This window comes from Pyrus communis, chromosome 17 (assembly GCF_041283825.1).
Source record: "Pyrus communis isolate YQ-2024b chromosome 17, ASM4128382v1, whole genome shotgun sequence".
Lineage (NCBI taxonomy): Eukaryota > Viridiplantae > Streptophyta > Magnoliopsida > Rosales > Rosaceae > Pyrus > Pyrus communis.
The window spans coordinates 9,231,188-9,244,923 of record NC_142581.1 but is presented as its reverse complement, the minus strand read 5'-3'; the positions used below and the strand labels follow the sequence as shown (position 1 = coordinate 9,244,923).

Sequence of the window (13,736 nt, the reverse complement as noted above, 5' to 3'; positions counted from 1 at the left end):
GACAAGGTAGCCGTCCTAGTGTGTAGGTAGGACGGCTGTAGAGGACAAGGTAGCCGTCCTAGTGTGTAGGTAGGACGGCTGTAGAGGACAAGGTAGCCGTCCTAGTGTGTAGGTAGGACAAGGTAGGACGGCTGTAGGACGGCTTGACGGCTGTAGGACGACTTGACGGCTGTAGGACGGCTTATTCTTCCAATAATAATATTATATACAATTACACAAGGACTCCAACCATATTCCCTATTTGTCTAACACTCCCCCTCAAGTTGGAGAGTGGATGTCAAGAACTCCCAACTTGCGTAACATACCCGAAAACTTTTCTCTCCCAAGAGGTTTGGTAAACAAGTCTGCCAACTGTTGTGCCGTACCCACATGCTTGGTCTCTATTGTGCCATCTACAATCTTATCTCGTATAAAGTGACAATCCATCTCAATGTGACGAGTTCGTTCATGAAAAACAGGATTGGCAGCTATATGTAACGATGCTTGATTATCACAAAATAAAATGGAAGGACCATCCAAAGGAATGTTCAAATCCTTCAACAAAAAACGAAGCCAAACTATCTCGCAACAAGCACCTGCCATGGCCCTATATTCTGCCTCTGCTGAAGAGAGCGAAACGGTTTTCTGTCGTTTCGTCCACCAAGAAATCAAAGAACCGCCCAAGAATACACAATACCCAGTAGTCGAACGGCGAGTGATCGGGCAACCTGCCCAATCAGAATCACAAAACGCAGTTAACTTGGTCTGGTTGTCAGAACGAAATAATAAACCTTGACCTGGAGTAGCCTTCAAATAACGAACAATACGAAGCGCAGCATCCATATGAGATATCCTTGGCTCGTGCATAAAACGGCTTAGAACATGCACAGAATAGGTGATATCCGGCCGAGTGATAGTGAGATATATTAACCGACCTACTAATCGTCGATACTTTTCAGGATCCTTGAGAAGTTCTCCTTTATCAGATAATTTTGTGTCATCCATAGGAAAAGCAATGGGTCGTGCTCCCAAAAAACCATAGTCCTTGAGAATCTCTAATGCATACTTGCGTTGAGAAATATAAATCCCTTGTTTGGAACGAGAAACCTCAATACCCAAAAAATATTTTAAATCACCAAGGTCTTTTATCCGAAAATGATCACGGAGAAAAGACTTCAGAGAATTAATGGCACTAGCATCATTGCCTGTAATCACAATATCATCCACATAAATGAGCAAAGCTGTGAAAGAAATACCAGACTTTTTAGTGAACAATGAATAGTCAGCTTTGGATTGTTGAAAACCGGCAGAAATGATGGCACTAGTGAATTTGGCAAACCATTGGCGAGAAGCCTGCTTAAGACCATAAAGTGACTTGTGAAGGCGACACACAAGATTCTCCCCCTGTCGCCGAAGACCAGGAGGAGGAGACATATAGATTTCTTCATGTAAGTCACCATGTAAGAAAGCATTATTAACATCAAGTTGATGAAGAGACCAAGACTGACTAGCAGCAAGAGCAAGAAGACAACGCACCGTAATCATCTTAGCAGTAGGAGAAAAAGTGTCATGATAATCAATACCTTCAGCCTGAGTGAAGCCTTTAGCAACCAAACGAGCTTTGTAGCGGTCAATAGAGCCGTCGGAATTGTGCTTGAGTTTGTACACCCACTTACAACCAATGGGAATTTTGCCAGGGGGCAAGGAAGTTAAAGTCCAAGTACCATTAGCATGTAAAGCTTGAAGCTCCTCAGTCATAGCACGTTGCCAATTGGGGTCAGTGGCAGCCTCGGCAAAGGAGGAAGGCTCCACAGTCCGACTGACAGAGTTAATGTAAGAAAAATGCCTGGGAGAGTAACGGTGATAAGAGAGAAAATTACAAAGTGGATATCGCGTACCTTGTGTAGAACCGGGTTGCGAAGTCGAAGATGGGTGGGATGGCAGAATCACCTGCGAGCAAACGTAGTCTTTTAAATAGGATGGAGGTTTATGGGCACGGGAAGAGGTGCGGGGAAGGGGAGGAACGGGTAATGGGGCAGCAAGGGAATCTGTGGGAGGCGTGGAAGGGGAGGAAGGTGGAGGAGGGTGAGGCGTCGGGGCAGGAAGGGGTGGGTTATATGTAAAGTCCAGAGGGGGTGGGATGGGTAGGGTAGGCGAAGAGGAAGGGATAGGAGGGTGAGAAACGGCATAAGGGAAAGTAGTTTCGTGAAAGATGACGTCTCGACTAGTGAAAATGCGGTGATTGTCGAGATCGTAAAGGATATAGGCCTTTTGTCCATGAGGATAACCGAGAAAAACGCAACGATGAGCCCGAGGGGAAAATTTGGTGGTGGGAGTGACAGAGGTGGCATATGCCAGACAACCAAAGACGCGGAAGTGGTCATAAGATGGGGTTTTCGAAAAGAGAACCTCAAATGGGGATTTATGATGGAGAAGACGGGTAGGGAGACGATTGATGAGATAAGTAGCGGTAAGAACACATTCCTCCCAAAACTTGATAGGAAGATGAGATTGAAAACGAAGGGCGCGAGCGGTTTCAAGAAGATGACGATGTTTTCTTTCAACAACGCCATTTTGTTGGGGGGTATAAACATAAGAAGTTTGTAAAAGCACCCCATGATCAGAGAAAAAACTACGAAGAGATAAAAATTCACCACCATTGTCAGTACGAATGCATTGGATGGTAGTGCGGAATTGGGTAGTGACATAAGCAAAAAAATCCTTAATTAATTGTTGAGTGTCAGATTTATGTTTCATGAGGAAGACCCACGTAAAGCGAGAAAAATCATCCACAATGGTTAAGAAATAATGAGCACCAGAAAGAGAAGATTGACGATTCGGGCCCCAAATATCACAATGAATTAAAGCAAAAGGGAAAGTTGATGAAATTGAACTCAAAAGAAAAGGTTGACGAGTTTGTTTTGCCAACGGACAAACATCACAAATATGACTAGAATCAAAAGTACAATTAAGAGAGCTAGATGCTAAAGCTTGCAAACGAGTGGATGAGGGGTGACCTAGACGCCTATGCCAGAGGGAGGAGGGGATGGTAATGATGTTGCAGAGAGGTTGACGGGTGGGGAGATAAGAGGTAAGGGCCACAAGGTAATACAGATCGCCACGTCGCTTACCCACACCAATCATCGCCTTCGAAACCAAGTCCTGCAAAACACACCAAGAAGGAAAGAAGGTTATGGAACACGATAATCCATCTGTAAGTTTACCAACCGATAAAAGGTCCACTCAGAAATTAGGGACACATAAAACATCCTTCAAAGTAACTGATGAATTTAAAGGAAGAGTGCCGGTAAAAGTAATGGGAGCGGAAGCACCACTAGGCAAAGAAACAGGCGGCAAATGTGAAAGAGAACGATTAACCAAACATGAAGCGGAAGAAGTAATATGATCCGTAGCACCACTGTCAAGAATCCATTGACCATGACGAGAGGTGACAGGTAATAAACCTTGGGCAAAATCAGTAGTGAGCACGGCATTGGCCTGAGGAGGGGTGGTGGTGTCACGTAGAGCAGCTAGAACACGGGAGTGCTGCTCGGCAGAGAGGTCAGGCATGGCAAGCTGCAAGTCATGCAAAGTGGGCTGGGCCCCATGCACTTGGTGGGTCGCTGGAGTAGAAGAGGAGGCGGGGGCCTGGGTGCCTTGCACGTGATGGGCCTGGGTGAAATTATGGGGCCGGGAAGCAGAAAACCGTGGCTGCCGGGGAAGACTGGAAGGTGCATGGCTGCGGGAAGAACTGGAAGCAGTGGCACGGCGCGGTGGTCGCCACGGTTGGCCATGGAGGGGATGGCCAACGGGATAGCCATGAAGTTTATGGCAGGTGTCTCGGGTATGATAATCAAAATTGCAGTAGGTGCAGTGGAGGGGAGGATGAGCAGAGGAGGGACGGGACGGGCCAAGAACAGCCATGGCAGCAGGTTGATCGACAGAGCGGAGGACGCCCAGGGAGCGTTGTTTTTCAGCTTGAGACACCGAGGAACAGGCCTGACGAACAGTGGGAAGGGGATTCATTAAAAGAATCTGGTCACGAACAGCAGCAAAGGATTCGTTGAGGCCCATTAAAAATTGCATGAGTTGTTGACGGTCATGCTTGGCGTTGCAAGAGCACGTGCAGCCATCATTATAAGAAGCAAGCTCATCCCAGAGAGCTTTCAGGCGAGTAAAATAGGCGGAGATAGAAGAAGAACCTTGAGAAATTGTAGCAAGTTCCCGGTTGAGTTGGAAGATGCGTGGAGCATTACTCTGAGAGAAGCGTTCGCGAAGATCATCCCATACAGCTTGGACAGAGGTGGAAAAAAGCACAGATTCTTGAAGGTCAGGTTCCAAGGAATGCAGAAGCCAAGAGAGAATCATGTCATTGCAACGACGCCAAGCCGCGTGAGCATCAGGGTCGTCGGAGGAAGAAGGTTCTTGGATATCGCCAGTGATGAAACCAAGTTTATTCTTGGCACTCAAGGAAAGCTGCATGCCACGGGCCCAGGATGTGTAGTTATCACCATTCAACTTCTTGGATACAAGGACAAGATTCGGGTGGTCGGAATGATGAAGGGAAAAAACACCATCGGAAGAAGAAGAGTCAGCCATGGGAACGGCAGAGAAAGCTGCCGAAAAAAAAAAATTAGGGCTAGGGTTATAAACCTGCTCTGTATACCATGTAGAAAAAGGTATGTAGGCTAAAAATTATATTTGTTATTGATACATGAATGTGGAAAAATGGAAGAGAATGCAAATGGAAGAGAATGCTTATGGAAGAGAATGCAAATGGAAGAGAATGCTTAATTTTTTCTCATTGTGTTTCTCTACAAGATTACAAGGATATATATACATGATACAAGTGTGTAGGTAGGACAAGGTAGCCGTCCTAGTGTGTAGGTAGGACGGCTGTAGAGGACAAGGTAGCCGTCCTAGTGTGTAGGTAGGACAAGGTAGGACGGCTGTAGGACGGCTTGACGGCTGTAGGACGGCTAGTGTGTAGGTAGGACAAGGTAGGACGGCTGTAGGACGGCTTGACGGCTGTAGGACGGCTTATTCTTCCAATAATAATATTATATACAATTACACAAGGACTCCAACCATATTCCTTATTTGTCTAACATACTCCACCAGTGACTTTTATTGTTTCAGATGGTTTGGCCTTCACAAACCACTGCAGCTCAACAACTTGGCATTCCCATCACTCTTCTTACTTTTTCAGCAAGCAGCTCTATGGACTCTATGAAATATCCTGCTTTGGTGGAAAGAGGACTTGCACCACTCAAAGATAAAGAATTGGTTGGGGACTTGCAAATAGCAAGGTTTCTTTCTTCTGGGTAATTAGGCCTGACTTGGTGGTTGGTAAATCAGCATTTTGCCACCCGAGTTTGTGGATGAAACTAAGGGAAGAAGTCTAATAGCAAGTTGGTGCCCTCAAGAGCAAGTCCTTAACCATCCATCAGTTGGAGGATTTCTGACACACAGTGGTTGGAATTCGAAGGTGGAAAGTGTGTCTACAGGAGTGCCTATGCTGAGACTTGAGAAGCTTGCTAAAGAGTTAATGGAGGGAGAGAAGGTGGAAAAAACTGGCAGAGGAAGCCACTGGTCCACACGGTTCTTCATCTGCAAACTTAGAAAAATTAGTGAATCAATTCAGTTTAGAAAGATCTAGATGCTCTTCATATTTAAGGACTAAGAAGAATCATGTATTGCATTCCTAAATGTTATCGGTGCAAAGAATTAGCAACATGTTTATCCTGCTACTACATCTTAAGTTTTGTTTAGTCATTGTTTTTAATTAAATTGATCCTATTTGTCTTAGAAATTTTTTTGATTGAAAGTCCAACAATATCAACACGAATAGAAGACCTAGGGCATTGTCGCTCATTACTGAATTGAGTAGGTGCTTGTCAGGGACGGAGCCATGAACTTTTAGTCGGGTAAGCTGAAGCTTTAGGCTAATTAATTGACCTTTTCTATGCATAATAAAATGATTTCTGCAAACTTCGATACCTTGTCATTATTGTAATGACGTTCTCATATATAACCTATCAAAACATTTCAAATAGTTTAATATAACTAACTCAACGTCTAGCAAAAGAATTTGAATGAAGTTCTTGAATATGAAGATGAAGAAGCAACGCTATTATATGCCACTTCGTGGTTTTGGAGCTTGAAGAAAAGTGTAAGAAGAAATTAGAAGATGAAGCAAACTAGTAGTAGAATAAACTAAAAAACAATAAAATTTAGAAGAATGTAAAAAAATAAAAAGCCAAGAAACCATGAAAACAGGCCAACTATTTGAGGAAATTTGACCAAATGGCCTAGTCACTAGTGCTTAGAGAAGGGTTGTTGTTTTTTTTTTTTTTAAATTTTTTTTGGGTCAAACGATAGATTTTGTTAGATTAAATGTTAGATTAGTCACCGACGAAGTTTAAAACCGCATTGTCACTCAACACCTTTCTATCACTGTTGTAAAGGACCACTTGCCTTAGATAAGGGTTTGGCTAGGTGAAGAAGAAATAGGTTTACTGCTGGCAACGAAATAGATTAATAGAATGTTGGCTGGCTCTCTACGTAGCAACTGTTCTCTAAGAATAAATGACCTGGACTATAGCCCGATTTAGCTCACCTTTGCTCCTCAGTAGAGCAGTACTTGAAGAACTAATCCGCATTACTTTAGTCTAGGGGGAGAAGTGGCACAATTTTGGATACATTTCACGGGACTGATTTCTAAAGTGAGGGGATAAGTGGCACTATCCAATTTTGGATACATTTCACTCCATTTACGAGTTTGCCGCCGGGCTGATTTGATCAGCTCAAATTTCGCTTTATTTACAAGATTGCCACGGGGCTTAAGTACGGGTTTTGTGTCTTTCGGCTGGATTTGGGCTTTGACTCGAGGAGAGAGAGGGAAGGGGGATAGAAGGGTTGATGCGTTAGAGGGAGATTTTCGTCTGGGGAGAGGATTTTCGGCAGGGATGTGCGGGTGGGTGTCCTGTGGCTGATGCATCAGTCAGAGGGTTGTTGGGGGAGGGGGAAGAGAGGAGGGGGACAGAGGGACTGATAGATTGGAGGGAGATGGGAGCTACGAGTTTCGACTGACTGAGAGAGATTTAGCTAGGTCAGGACCTATGGGATTTTTTCCGATTTTAGAGAGAGAGAGAAGGAGAGGGAAGGAGAGGAGAAAACATGGTTGAGTGCATTTTTTGGGGTTAATGGGTTACCGCACATGATCGATGAGGAGAGAATGACAGAGAGGTATGGGTTTTCAGTTTTTTCGTCTCATTCAGCAGGTAATGCACTGTTTTAAATTCATTATTTAGAACTTATTGTTTGATTTACAAAATAACCACCGCCTCTTCATTCTTCATTCGGTGAGGGTTTCGGGGATGTGAGTAGGAATGAGTAATGGTTATGGCGGGCGGGTAACCACAATTATTTATTCATAATCGTTTATGTTCATATCCGCATAACCATTTAACCGTTGGGTAATTGCATAAACGGTTATACCCATACCCATAAAAGTTTATAAATAGTTAACCATACTCATAACCGTGTACTCATTTAACCATAACCGTTTACCCATTTAACCATAACCATTTACCCGTTTATCTTTTTTTACCTATTTACCCCCTTTTTAACAGGTATACATGTTTTTTTTTAACAACATGAAAATTACAAAAAAAATAATTTTTATTTTCTAACAATTAAACACCATTATAAGTATATTTTAATATACATTTTTCTATTTTAATCATTTAAGTTCTCGTGCAATTTCAATAATTGAAATAATAACTTACAAACTCTGAATATTGTCAGAATCTCTTCCTTTCCTCTTTTTTTTAGGTGTTTGTTTATCCGATTATTGTACGGATGGCTGGATCTTTCGCTAGCTTTTGTCTTTTTTTTTTTTGTTAATTTAGGGACTAGATGTTTAATTTTGAACTAATTTTGTGTGAGGTTGACTGGGTAGGAGTTCGTATGCTGAAATCTTTTTAAGAAAGCTAAGGAAGAGATCTCCAACGTCACTCAGGATCTCTCTGTGTGGAATTCTACCACCCTGCTAATTTCCACACACCTCTGTCTCTTTGTTGCATGCATTGTTCTTGATCTTGATCATATTGTTTTCTTTTGTTGGAATTAATCCTGCTGCTTAATAGGGAAGACCCATCCCATTTGATCACTTCCCCAATTTAATAATTTTTCTTAAAGTAGAAAGCTAACATGTTATATATGTACATAGTACTTAATTAGGTTTCGTTTTAGGATTGATTTTGTGGGTTTAGGATCTTGATTGGTTAATGTCCTGCTTGGTCACTGAGAATTTGAAATTTTCAATTTTTTCAAAGCTTTGAATTGGAAAGGAAAATTCTTCTGATGTTTAATTGAAATAAGTATTTCAAAGATTGCATATTTTTTGGAATTTCAGGCATCGAAGCTCAAGAGGCTATGCCACTGGTATTTCACATGGCAATTTGGTTTCTTACATTGATTCCTTTTTGTTGATATATGTAATTTGGTTTTGTAGGTCAAGGTTTGTCAGCAAGAAAATTAAGCTGCAAATTCATTTGAGGTACGAATGTTTCCACTTATTTAGGGTGTTGAATTCACCCTTGGTTTTAGTGTATTATGGTTTTGAATGTCATTTTGTGTAATGTAATATTGATTTAATTGTAATTTTGTGCATTTGAAGTGATTATTTGGGTTTTGAGAAGTGAGGGAAAGATTTGGCAGGTTTTGTGCAGAATAGCAAGAATTAAGGAGGAGTTTCAAAATGGAAGGATTAATAGGGAGGGTGGGAAGTTAATGGGAGGAAAGAAGAAGGATAATGTGTCAGTTAAAGAAAGCTTTTATTATTTGTTTGAAATTAGATGTTTCATTAGTGGCTGGTTTGCAAAACCATTTATATTGAAAATTTCCAAAAGCAGTATTTCCTTGCAGCTTGAGGTTTCATGGATACCATCATCGCTATCATAATGTTTGCGTTGATACGTTTTATAGTTCCTAAGGAAGGCTTTGAAATCAAATTTTTTTCATACTTTAGACTATTGATTAATTGATACAGAGTGAAGTTTTGACTCTTTTTTTTTAACGGTGTCTGTCTTCTTGCCCATAAAAGAGAACTGAGAATGTGTTTTTCTCTGTTATTCTGTATTAGTTTTACATTCTAGGTTGACTCAACTAATATGGTTTCTTCTGAATTAAAATTTTAAACTGTTAATTTAAATTTTTAGAGATTTTTTTTCATGGTGGTCATCTCTGTTGTTGTTTTGGGTGGTTTTTTTTAATGATCTTTGTGCGATGTTTTTGTGTGGGATACTTAAATTAATGTTTTGTATTTTTATTTTGATCCCAGTTGCTAAAAACTGAATTTTTTGTTGTTGTAAATGTATATGTATAATATCACTGTTTGGAGCGACTCCAATTCATTTTAAATTTTGTTAAATTCATTGATTATCAGATGGCATAGTTTGTGATATGCTGTATATGATTTGAGTGATTTTATTAATTATAATTTTTCATGATCACAGTAAGGACTTGGATCACTCTGGTTGTCTCAAATCATTGCAATGTCCTTAGAGAGCATGATGGGGGTCTCCCCCCGGTTATTTTAGTTTGTTTGATTTGGATTTTGAGTGTTATATGTTTTGTTTTGTTCCTGAGAAAGTCTAGGAAAATGGGGGTGTAAGGGTGTAAATTTAAAGTATGGATAAGGGGTTTACATTTTTAGGGTCTTTAACTATGCATAAAAAAGGGTTGATCACGTTAGAGGGGAATTTCAAGTTCACTTACTACTATGACAAGATGATTAATAAGCTTGCTTACCTTGGAGTGAGTTGAATCCATTTTTATTAAATTAATTGATTACAAATGGTGTACTTTGTGACATACTGTGATATGATTTGAGCTATTTTATTAATTTTAGTTTTTCATTATCATAGTGGGAAGTTGGATCAGTCTGGTTGTGTCTAATTGTTCTACTGTTCTCCGAGAACACAAGGTTGGTCTCCCTCTTTATTGCAAGAAATTGGGGGATGAATTTGGTTTCAGGGGAATGTTATCCTTCTTTATTCTTATACAACACAGAAAAAAAAAAAAAAAATACATTGGGTGCAAGTATGTGTTTATTTTATTTTATTTTTGTAGTGTGAAAGTCAATTGTGTTTTTGTTGCTGCAGTCGGGTTGTACTTACTCTTGTTTTACCTCTGGCATTGGTCTTCAATTCACCATTAAATGCAGAAGAGGAAGTCCACCTTGCCATATGATTTTACTTGACATGTTCAATTGACTGTGTAGATCTAATTCCATTGGCGGATTATTATTTGTCCTTAATTAGAATGCATCAGTAAACATTGTTTGTTTCACCACCAAGTACGATTACTGAAAACATAAGAGAATTTGTTTACTTTTTGATCAACATACTAGAGAATTCGTAAACATGCTAATAGAAAATACTCTTGATAAGCACTAAAGAATGATGTGATACATATTCCGGCTCCTATACATATAGTTAGTTGCTGGTGATTTTGTCACCAGAAGACTCGGTGGGTGACATCTTGCCTTGCCAGTAGACATGTGATAGACTTTTTTAAGACTAAGAGTATGTTCTAATTTATGGTCGGGAGCATTAGTAGTGGTTTTATCTAATTTTAAGGGATCATTTGTTTGGATGAACCTCATCCGTGTGTTGCTAGGTCATGGTGGGTACAACAAATCAAATAGAACTGTTTCTTCCTTATGTATAAGTGTCCTGATTTAAGATATTGATCTTTGTTTGTTTTGCCATAAAGTTTGTTTAGTTAAACATTGCCTTAGCCATGAATCTTAATTTTCTGTTAATATTGCAGATACTTCATTCCAAGTTTGACTCAAATTCAGATGCCAGTACGTCAGCCATGAAATCTGCAATTCTCTATGATGGTTCAATTACAAATTTTGATTCCCGGTTGAGTGGATTTGATATTGGCGCTTGCGTAGAGGTAATTTCTAACATATTTGTCTTTCAAACCCGTCTTTAGAAAGTTCTGCCACATAAAACCTGTAAATATTCCTGTTTGCTCAGAAATCAAGTGCCCCCGTTGTACTGTAATTGGTTTATAATGTTGCTTACTCGGATTGGAAATCATAGGTAATAGAGCATATGGACGAAGATCAAGCATCTGAGTTTGGCAACATGGTGCCAAGCATATTAACGCGTAGGTGCTTGATCTTATTCATGAGCTACTTTGCAAAGGGGTTTCGTTGCGGCTTTTTAGTTTTGGTTAGAATACAACTTTGCTTTTAGTTTCCTTATTGATTACAAGTATTTATCAGTAACATTGTTGAATAAGTATCTAATCTGATTTTGTTTGCATTGATTTGGGTATTTAATGAAAAGACATGTGAATGTGATACATAGATAACAAAGGTGTGCATAATGGATAGTACAGTGCATTGCATAACTTTAACATGTGTTTGTACTTTCATGATGCGGTATAGATTTCTGTTCCATATTAATTTCGTATTTTATGTCATAATATGTTTAAAGAATGTGGAGTTAATTAAAATAGGAGAAAATCATTTAGAGCTCTAGGAGTTCTGATGATGGTGTTCTGGATGTTCCAATGGATGTTGCGGAGTGTTCGGTTAAAAAAAAAAAAAGGCTGATTTGGAAGAGTTAGAATATAATTGCTATACATGGAAGAGTTGGAAATAATTACCAGGACAAAATGTTAAGCCTGCTCTCTTTCAACCTTAAATACATTCTCTTTTCTATTTGACAATTGTTGATTTATTATAATTTTTTGCTTTGCCTGCATGTTGATGCAGGTTTGTTCTTTACAATTTTTTGGGGCAAGTGATTTGTTGTGTTGTGATTTTTTGTTGGAGTAAGTGATTTGATAATGGTTTGTTCATGTTGTACAAGTAGTAAAATCACAAAAGATTGTATATTGTAAGCCATTCTAATGGTACATTGTTATTGGCCTTTATCTAATTGCTAAAGTTTGATTTTTTTAAAATTTTTTTACCTGAGTTGAGCATTTAACTGCTGGATTGCATGAAATCTGTATTTAAATAACTCAAGCATCGTGGATTGCTCTGCTTCGGCTACTTTTCCATCCGTTTCCATCCCCTTTTCATTCACTCTTTTTCTCTCCCGACTCTCTCTGTAACCATCCATCAAATCCCCCCATCCCTCCCTTTTCTCACTCTGTAATTTCCCTCAAATCCCCGCCGATTCTCTATCTCGCCATTCTCAGTCTCTCCAGCCGCGAACCCTTACAGCTCCATGCTCCGCCTCCAGATTCGTCGAGATGAGAGCCCCAAGACCATCGCCTGCACCACCGTCGCAGAAAAGTGAGCCAAAATCTTTGCGAGATTCAGGCTGCACACGAGCGGATCCATAGGCCAAACCTCCGATCTTGAGGTCGACACACCCAGAGGTAAAAATTTCTCATCCTCTCTCTTCGATTTCATATATGTTGTTAGATTAAAAGGGAAAATATGAGAACTAACTCAAGCAAGTGTTCTGGATGTAAGCTAAAAGATCAATTTAACTTTTCTTCCCTGTCAATTTAGTGCTTTTTCTTTTCTTATTACTTTTAGGAGTTGATTGTTGAGATATATTATGACTAACAAATTTACTGTTGCGTGTTGTCATCTTTTTTGGTGAAGATTTCTTTTTTGAAAACTGTATGCCATGACAAAATAAATTTAGAAGGAAAGTCTTTTCATATTAAATCCATGTCAGCCTGGCCACTGGCGCCCTTGAACCATCGCGCTTCTGTAAGTTTTCAACACAATATAGTTCAAATCCTCTTAATCATGTTCTTGAATTTTACTATGTTTATCGTGTTCCTTGCATTTCATTATCTTTAACTCTGTTAATTGAATTTGGTTACCTGAATCGTGCCTAATATTTGATGTGGCCGGTGGCTTTCTATGGCTGGCTGGTGTGATTTGGGACTGTTTTTAGTCAATGGGAGACAGGGGACAAGGGTGTGGGGGCAGCGGAGTCACGTGGGATTAGGAATTTAGGATAGTAGAATTTTTGCTAATTTATGGGATTAGAAGTCTTCCTTTATTTTTGTCTTGGTGTGAACCTACCAATTTTCAACTGTTGTTTATCTACAGTCTTGTCCATTCTCTTGGACCAAGCATGAAATCCCAAGCACTATATCACCACAAAGCAAGCAAGCTGAAAAGCAATCCAGCAACCCCTTTTTCCAGAAGCACTTAACAGAACCTTTCTATGGGTTAATTGTTGTTTCAATTATACCAGATTGAAAACGAGTATGGAACCATTGGTCAAGCATACGGGGCTGTTGCTTCTTTTTCTCAAGGAAACAGAGCATTTTTTTTATAACCACATTTTTTGTAATCAGCTTGGTTGAATGTATATAAAAGCCAAGCTGCTTATCTTACCGACATCGTTCACTTATCTATCCCTTTTATTTGTTCATGATTACGTTGAATTTTTTTCAAGTTAAATGTGTCTTATTCATGTAGTTAAGGTTGGTGCATTCAAGTTCCGCAACAACGCGCGGGCATATTTACTAGTATAACCTATGAAAATTGAAATGATTACGGAATATTTTAGCCATGGGAGCTGATTTTCACACATTATTTTTAGCCTTTCACTCACCCTTTTATATTTCTGAACATCAGATTGAATAATCAAAGATAGAAACAACGGACAAGATCAAATAGTTATCCATGTTTAGAAGAAAAAAAAAAGTGTGCACTTATCATTTCCCTTTCGCAATGTCCAAAAAAGCTGAAAGTG

General features: G+C 39.6%; 1 protein-coding gene and 1 long non-coding RNA gene across 9 annotated transcripts; one reads left to right on the top strand and one right to left on the bottom strand.

Moving 5' to 3' along the window:
- Nucleotides 1-2,829: 2,829 nt before the first annotated feature.
- On the bottom strand, nucleotides 2,830-5,080 carry LOC148689409 (uncharacterized). The gene is made up of 2 exons (XM_088689839.1): nucleotides 3,444-5,080; nucleotides 2,830-3,141 (listed from the first exon to the last, which is right to left on the bottom strand). The coding sequence occupies exons 1-2, from the start codon at nucleotides 4,576-4,578 to the stop codon at nucleotides 3,107-3,109; spliced, it is 1,170 nt and encodes a 389-aa protein (XP_088545965.1). The 5' UTR covers nucleotides 4,579-5,080; the 3' UTR covers nucleotides 2,830-3,106.
- A 1,792-nt stretch (nucleotides 5,081-6,872) lies between these two features.
- On the top strand, nucleotides 6,873-13,463 carry LOC148689408 (uncharacterized). Of its 8 annotated transcripts, none has more exons than XR_015958789.1 (6): nucleotides 6,873-8,542; nucleotides 10,819-10,950; nucleotides 11,100-11,231; nucleotides 11,780-11,838; nucleotides 11,990-12,393; nucleotides 13,085-13,463. It is a non-coding gene; the product is annotated as an uncharacterized LOC148689408 (long non-coding RNA). The 8 variants fall into 8 exon arrangements; XR_015958786.1 differs by adding an exon at nucleotides 9,912-9,970 and having other exon boundaries at nucleotides 7,793-8,011; nucleotides 8,498-8,542; nucleotides 11,100-12,393; XR_015958787.1 differs by adding an exon at nucleotides 9,912-9,970 and having other exon boundaries at nucleotides 7,800-8,542; nucleotides 11,780-12,393.
- The last annotated feature ends 273 nt before the right edge of the window (nucleotides 13,464-13,736 follow it).

Excerpts from the sequence above, each read along its gene's own strand:
- LOC148689409 (XM_088689839.1), bottom strand. The coding sequence starts at position 4,578 with ATGGCTGACTCTTCTTCTTCCGATGGTGTTTTTTCCCTTCATCATTCC. Across the intron at positions 3,142-3,443 it reads CACTACTGATTTTGCCCAAG|GACTTGGTTTCGAAGGCGAT; the intron begins GTTTATTACCTG and ends TGTGTTTTGCAG.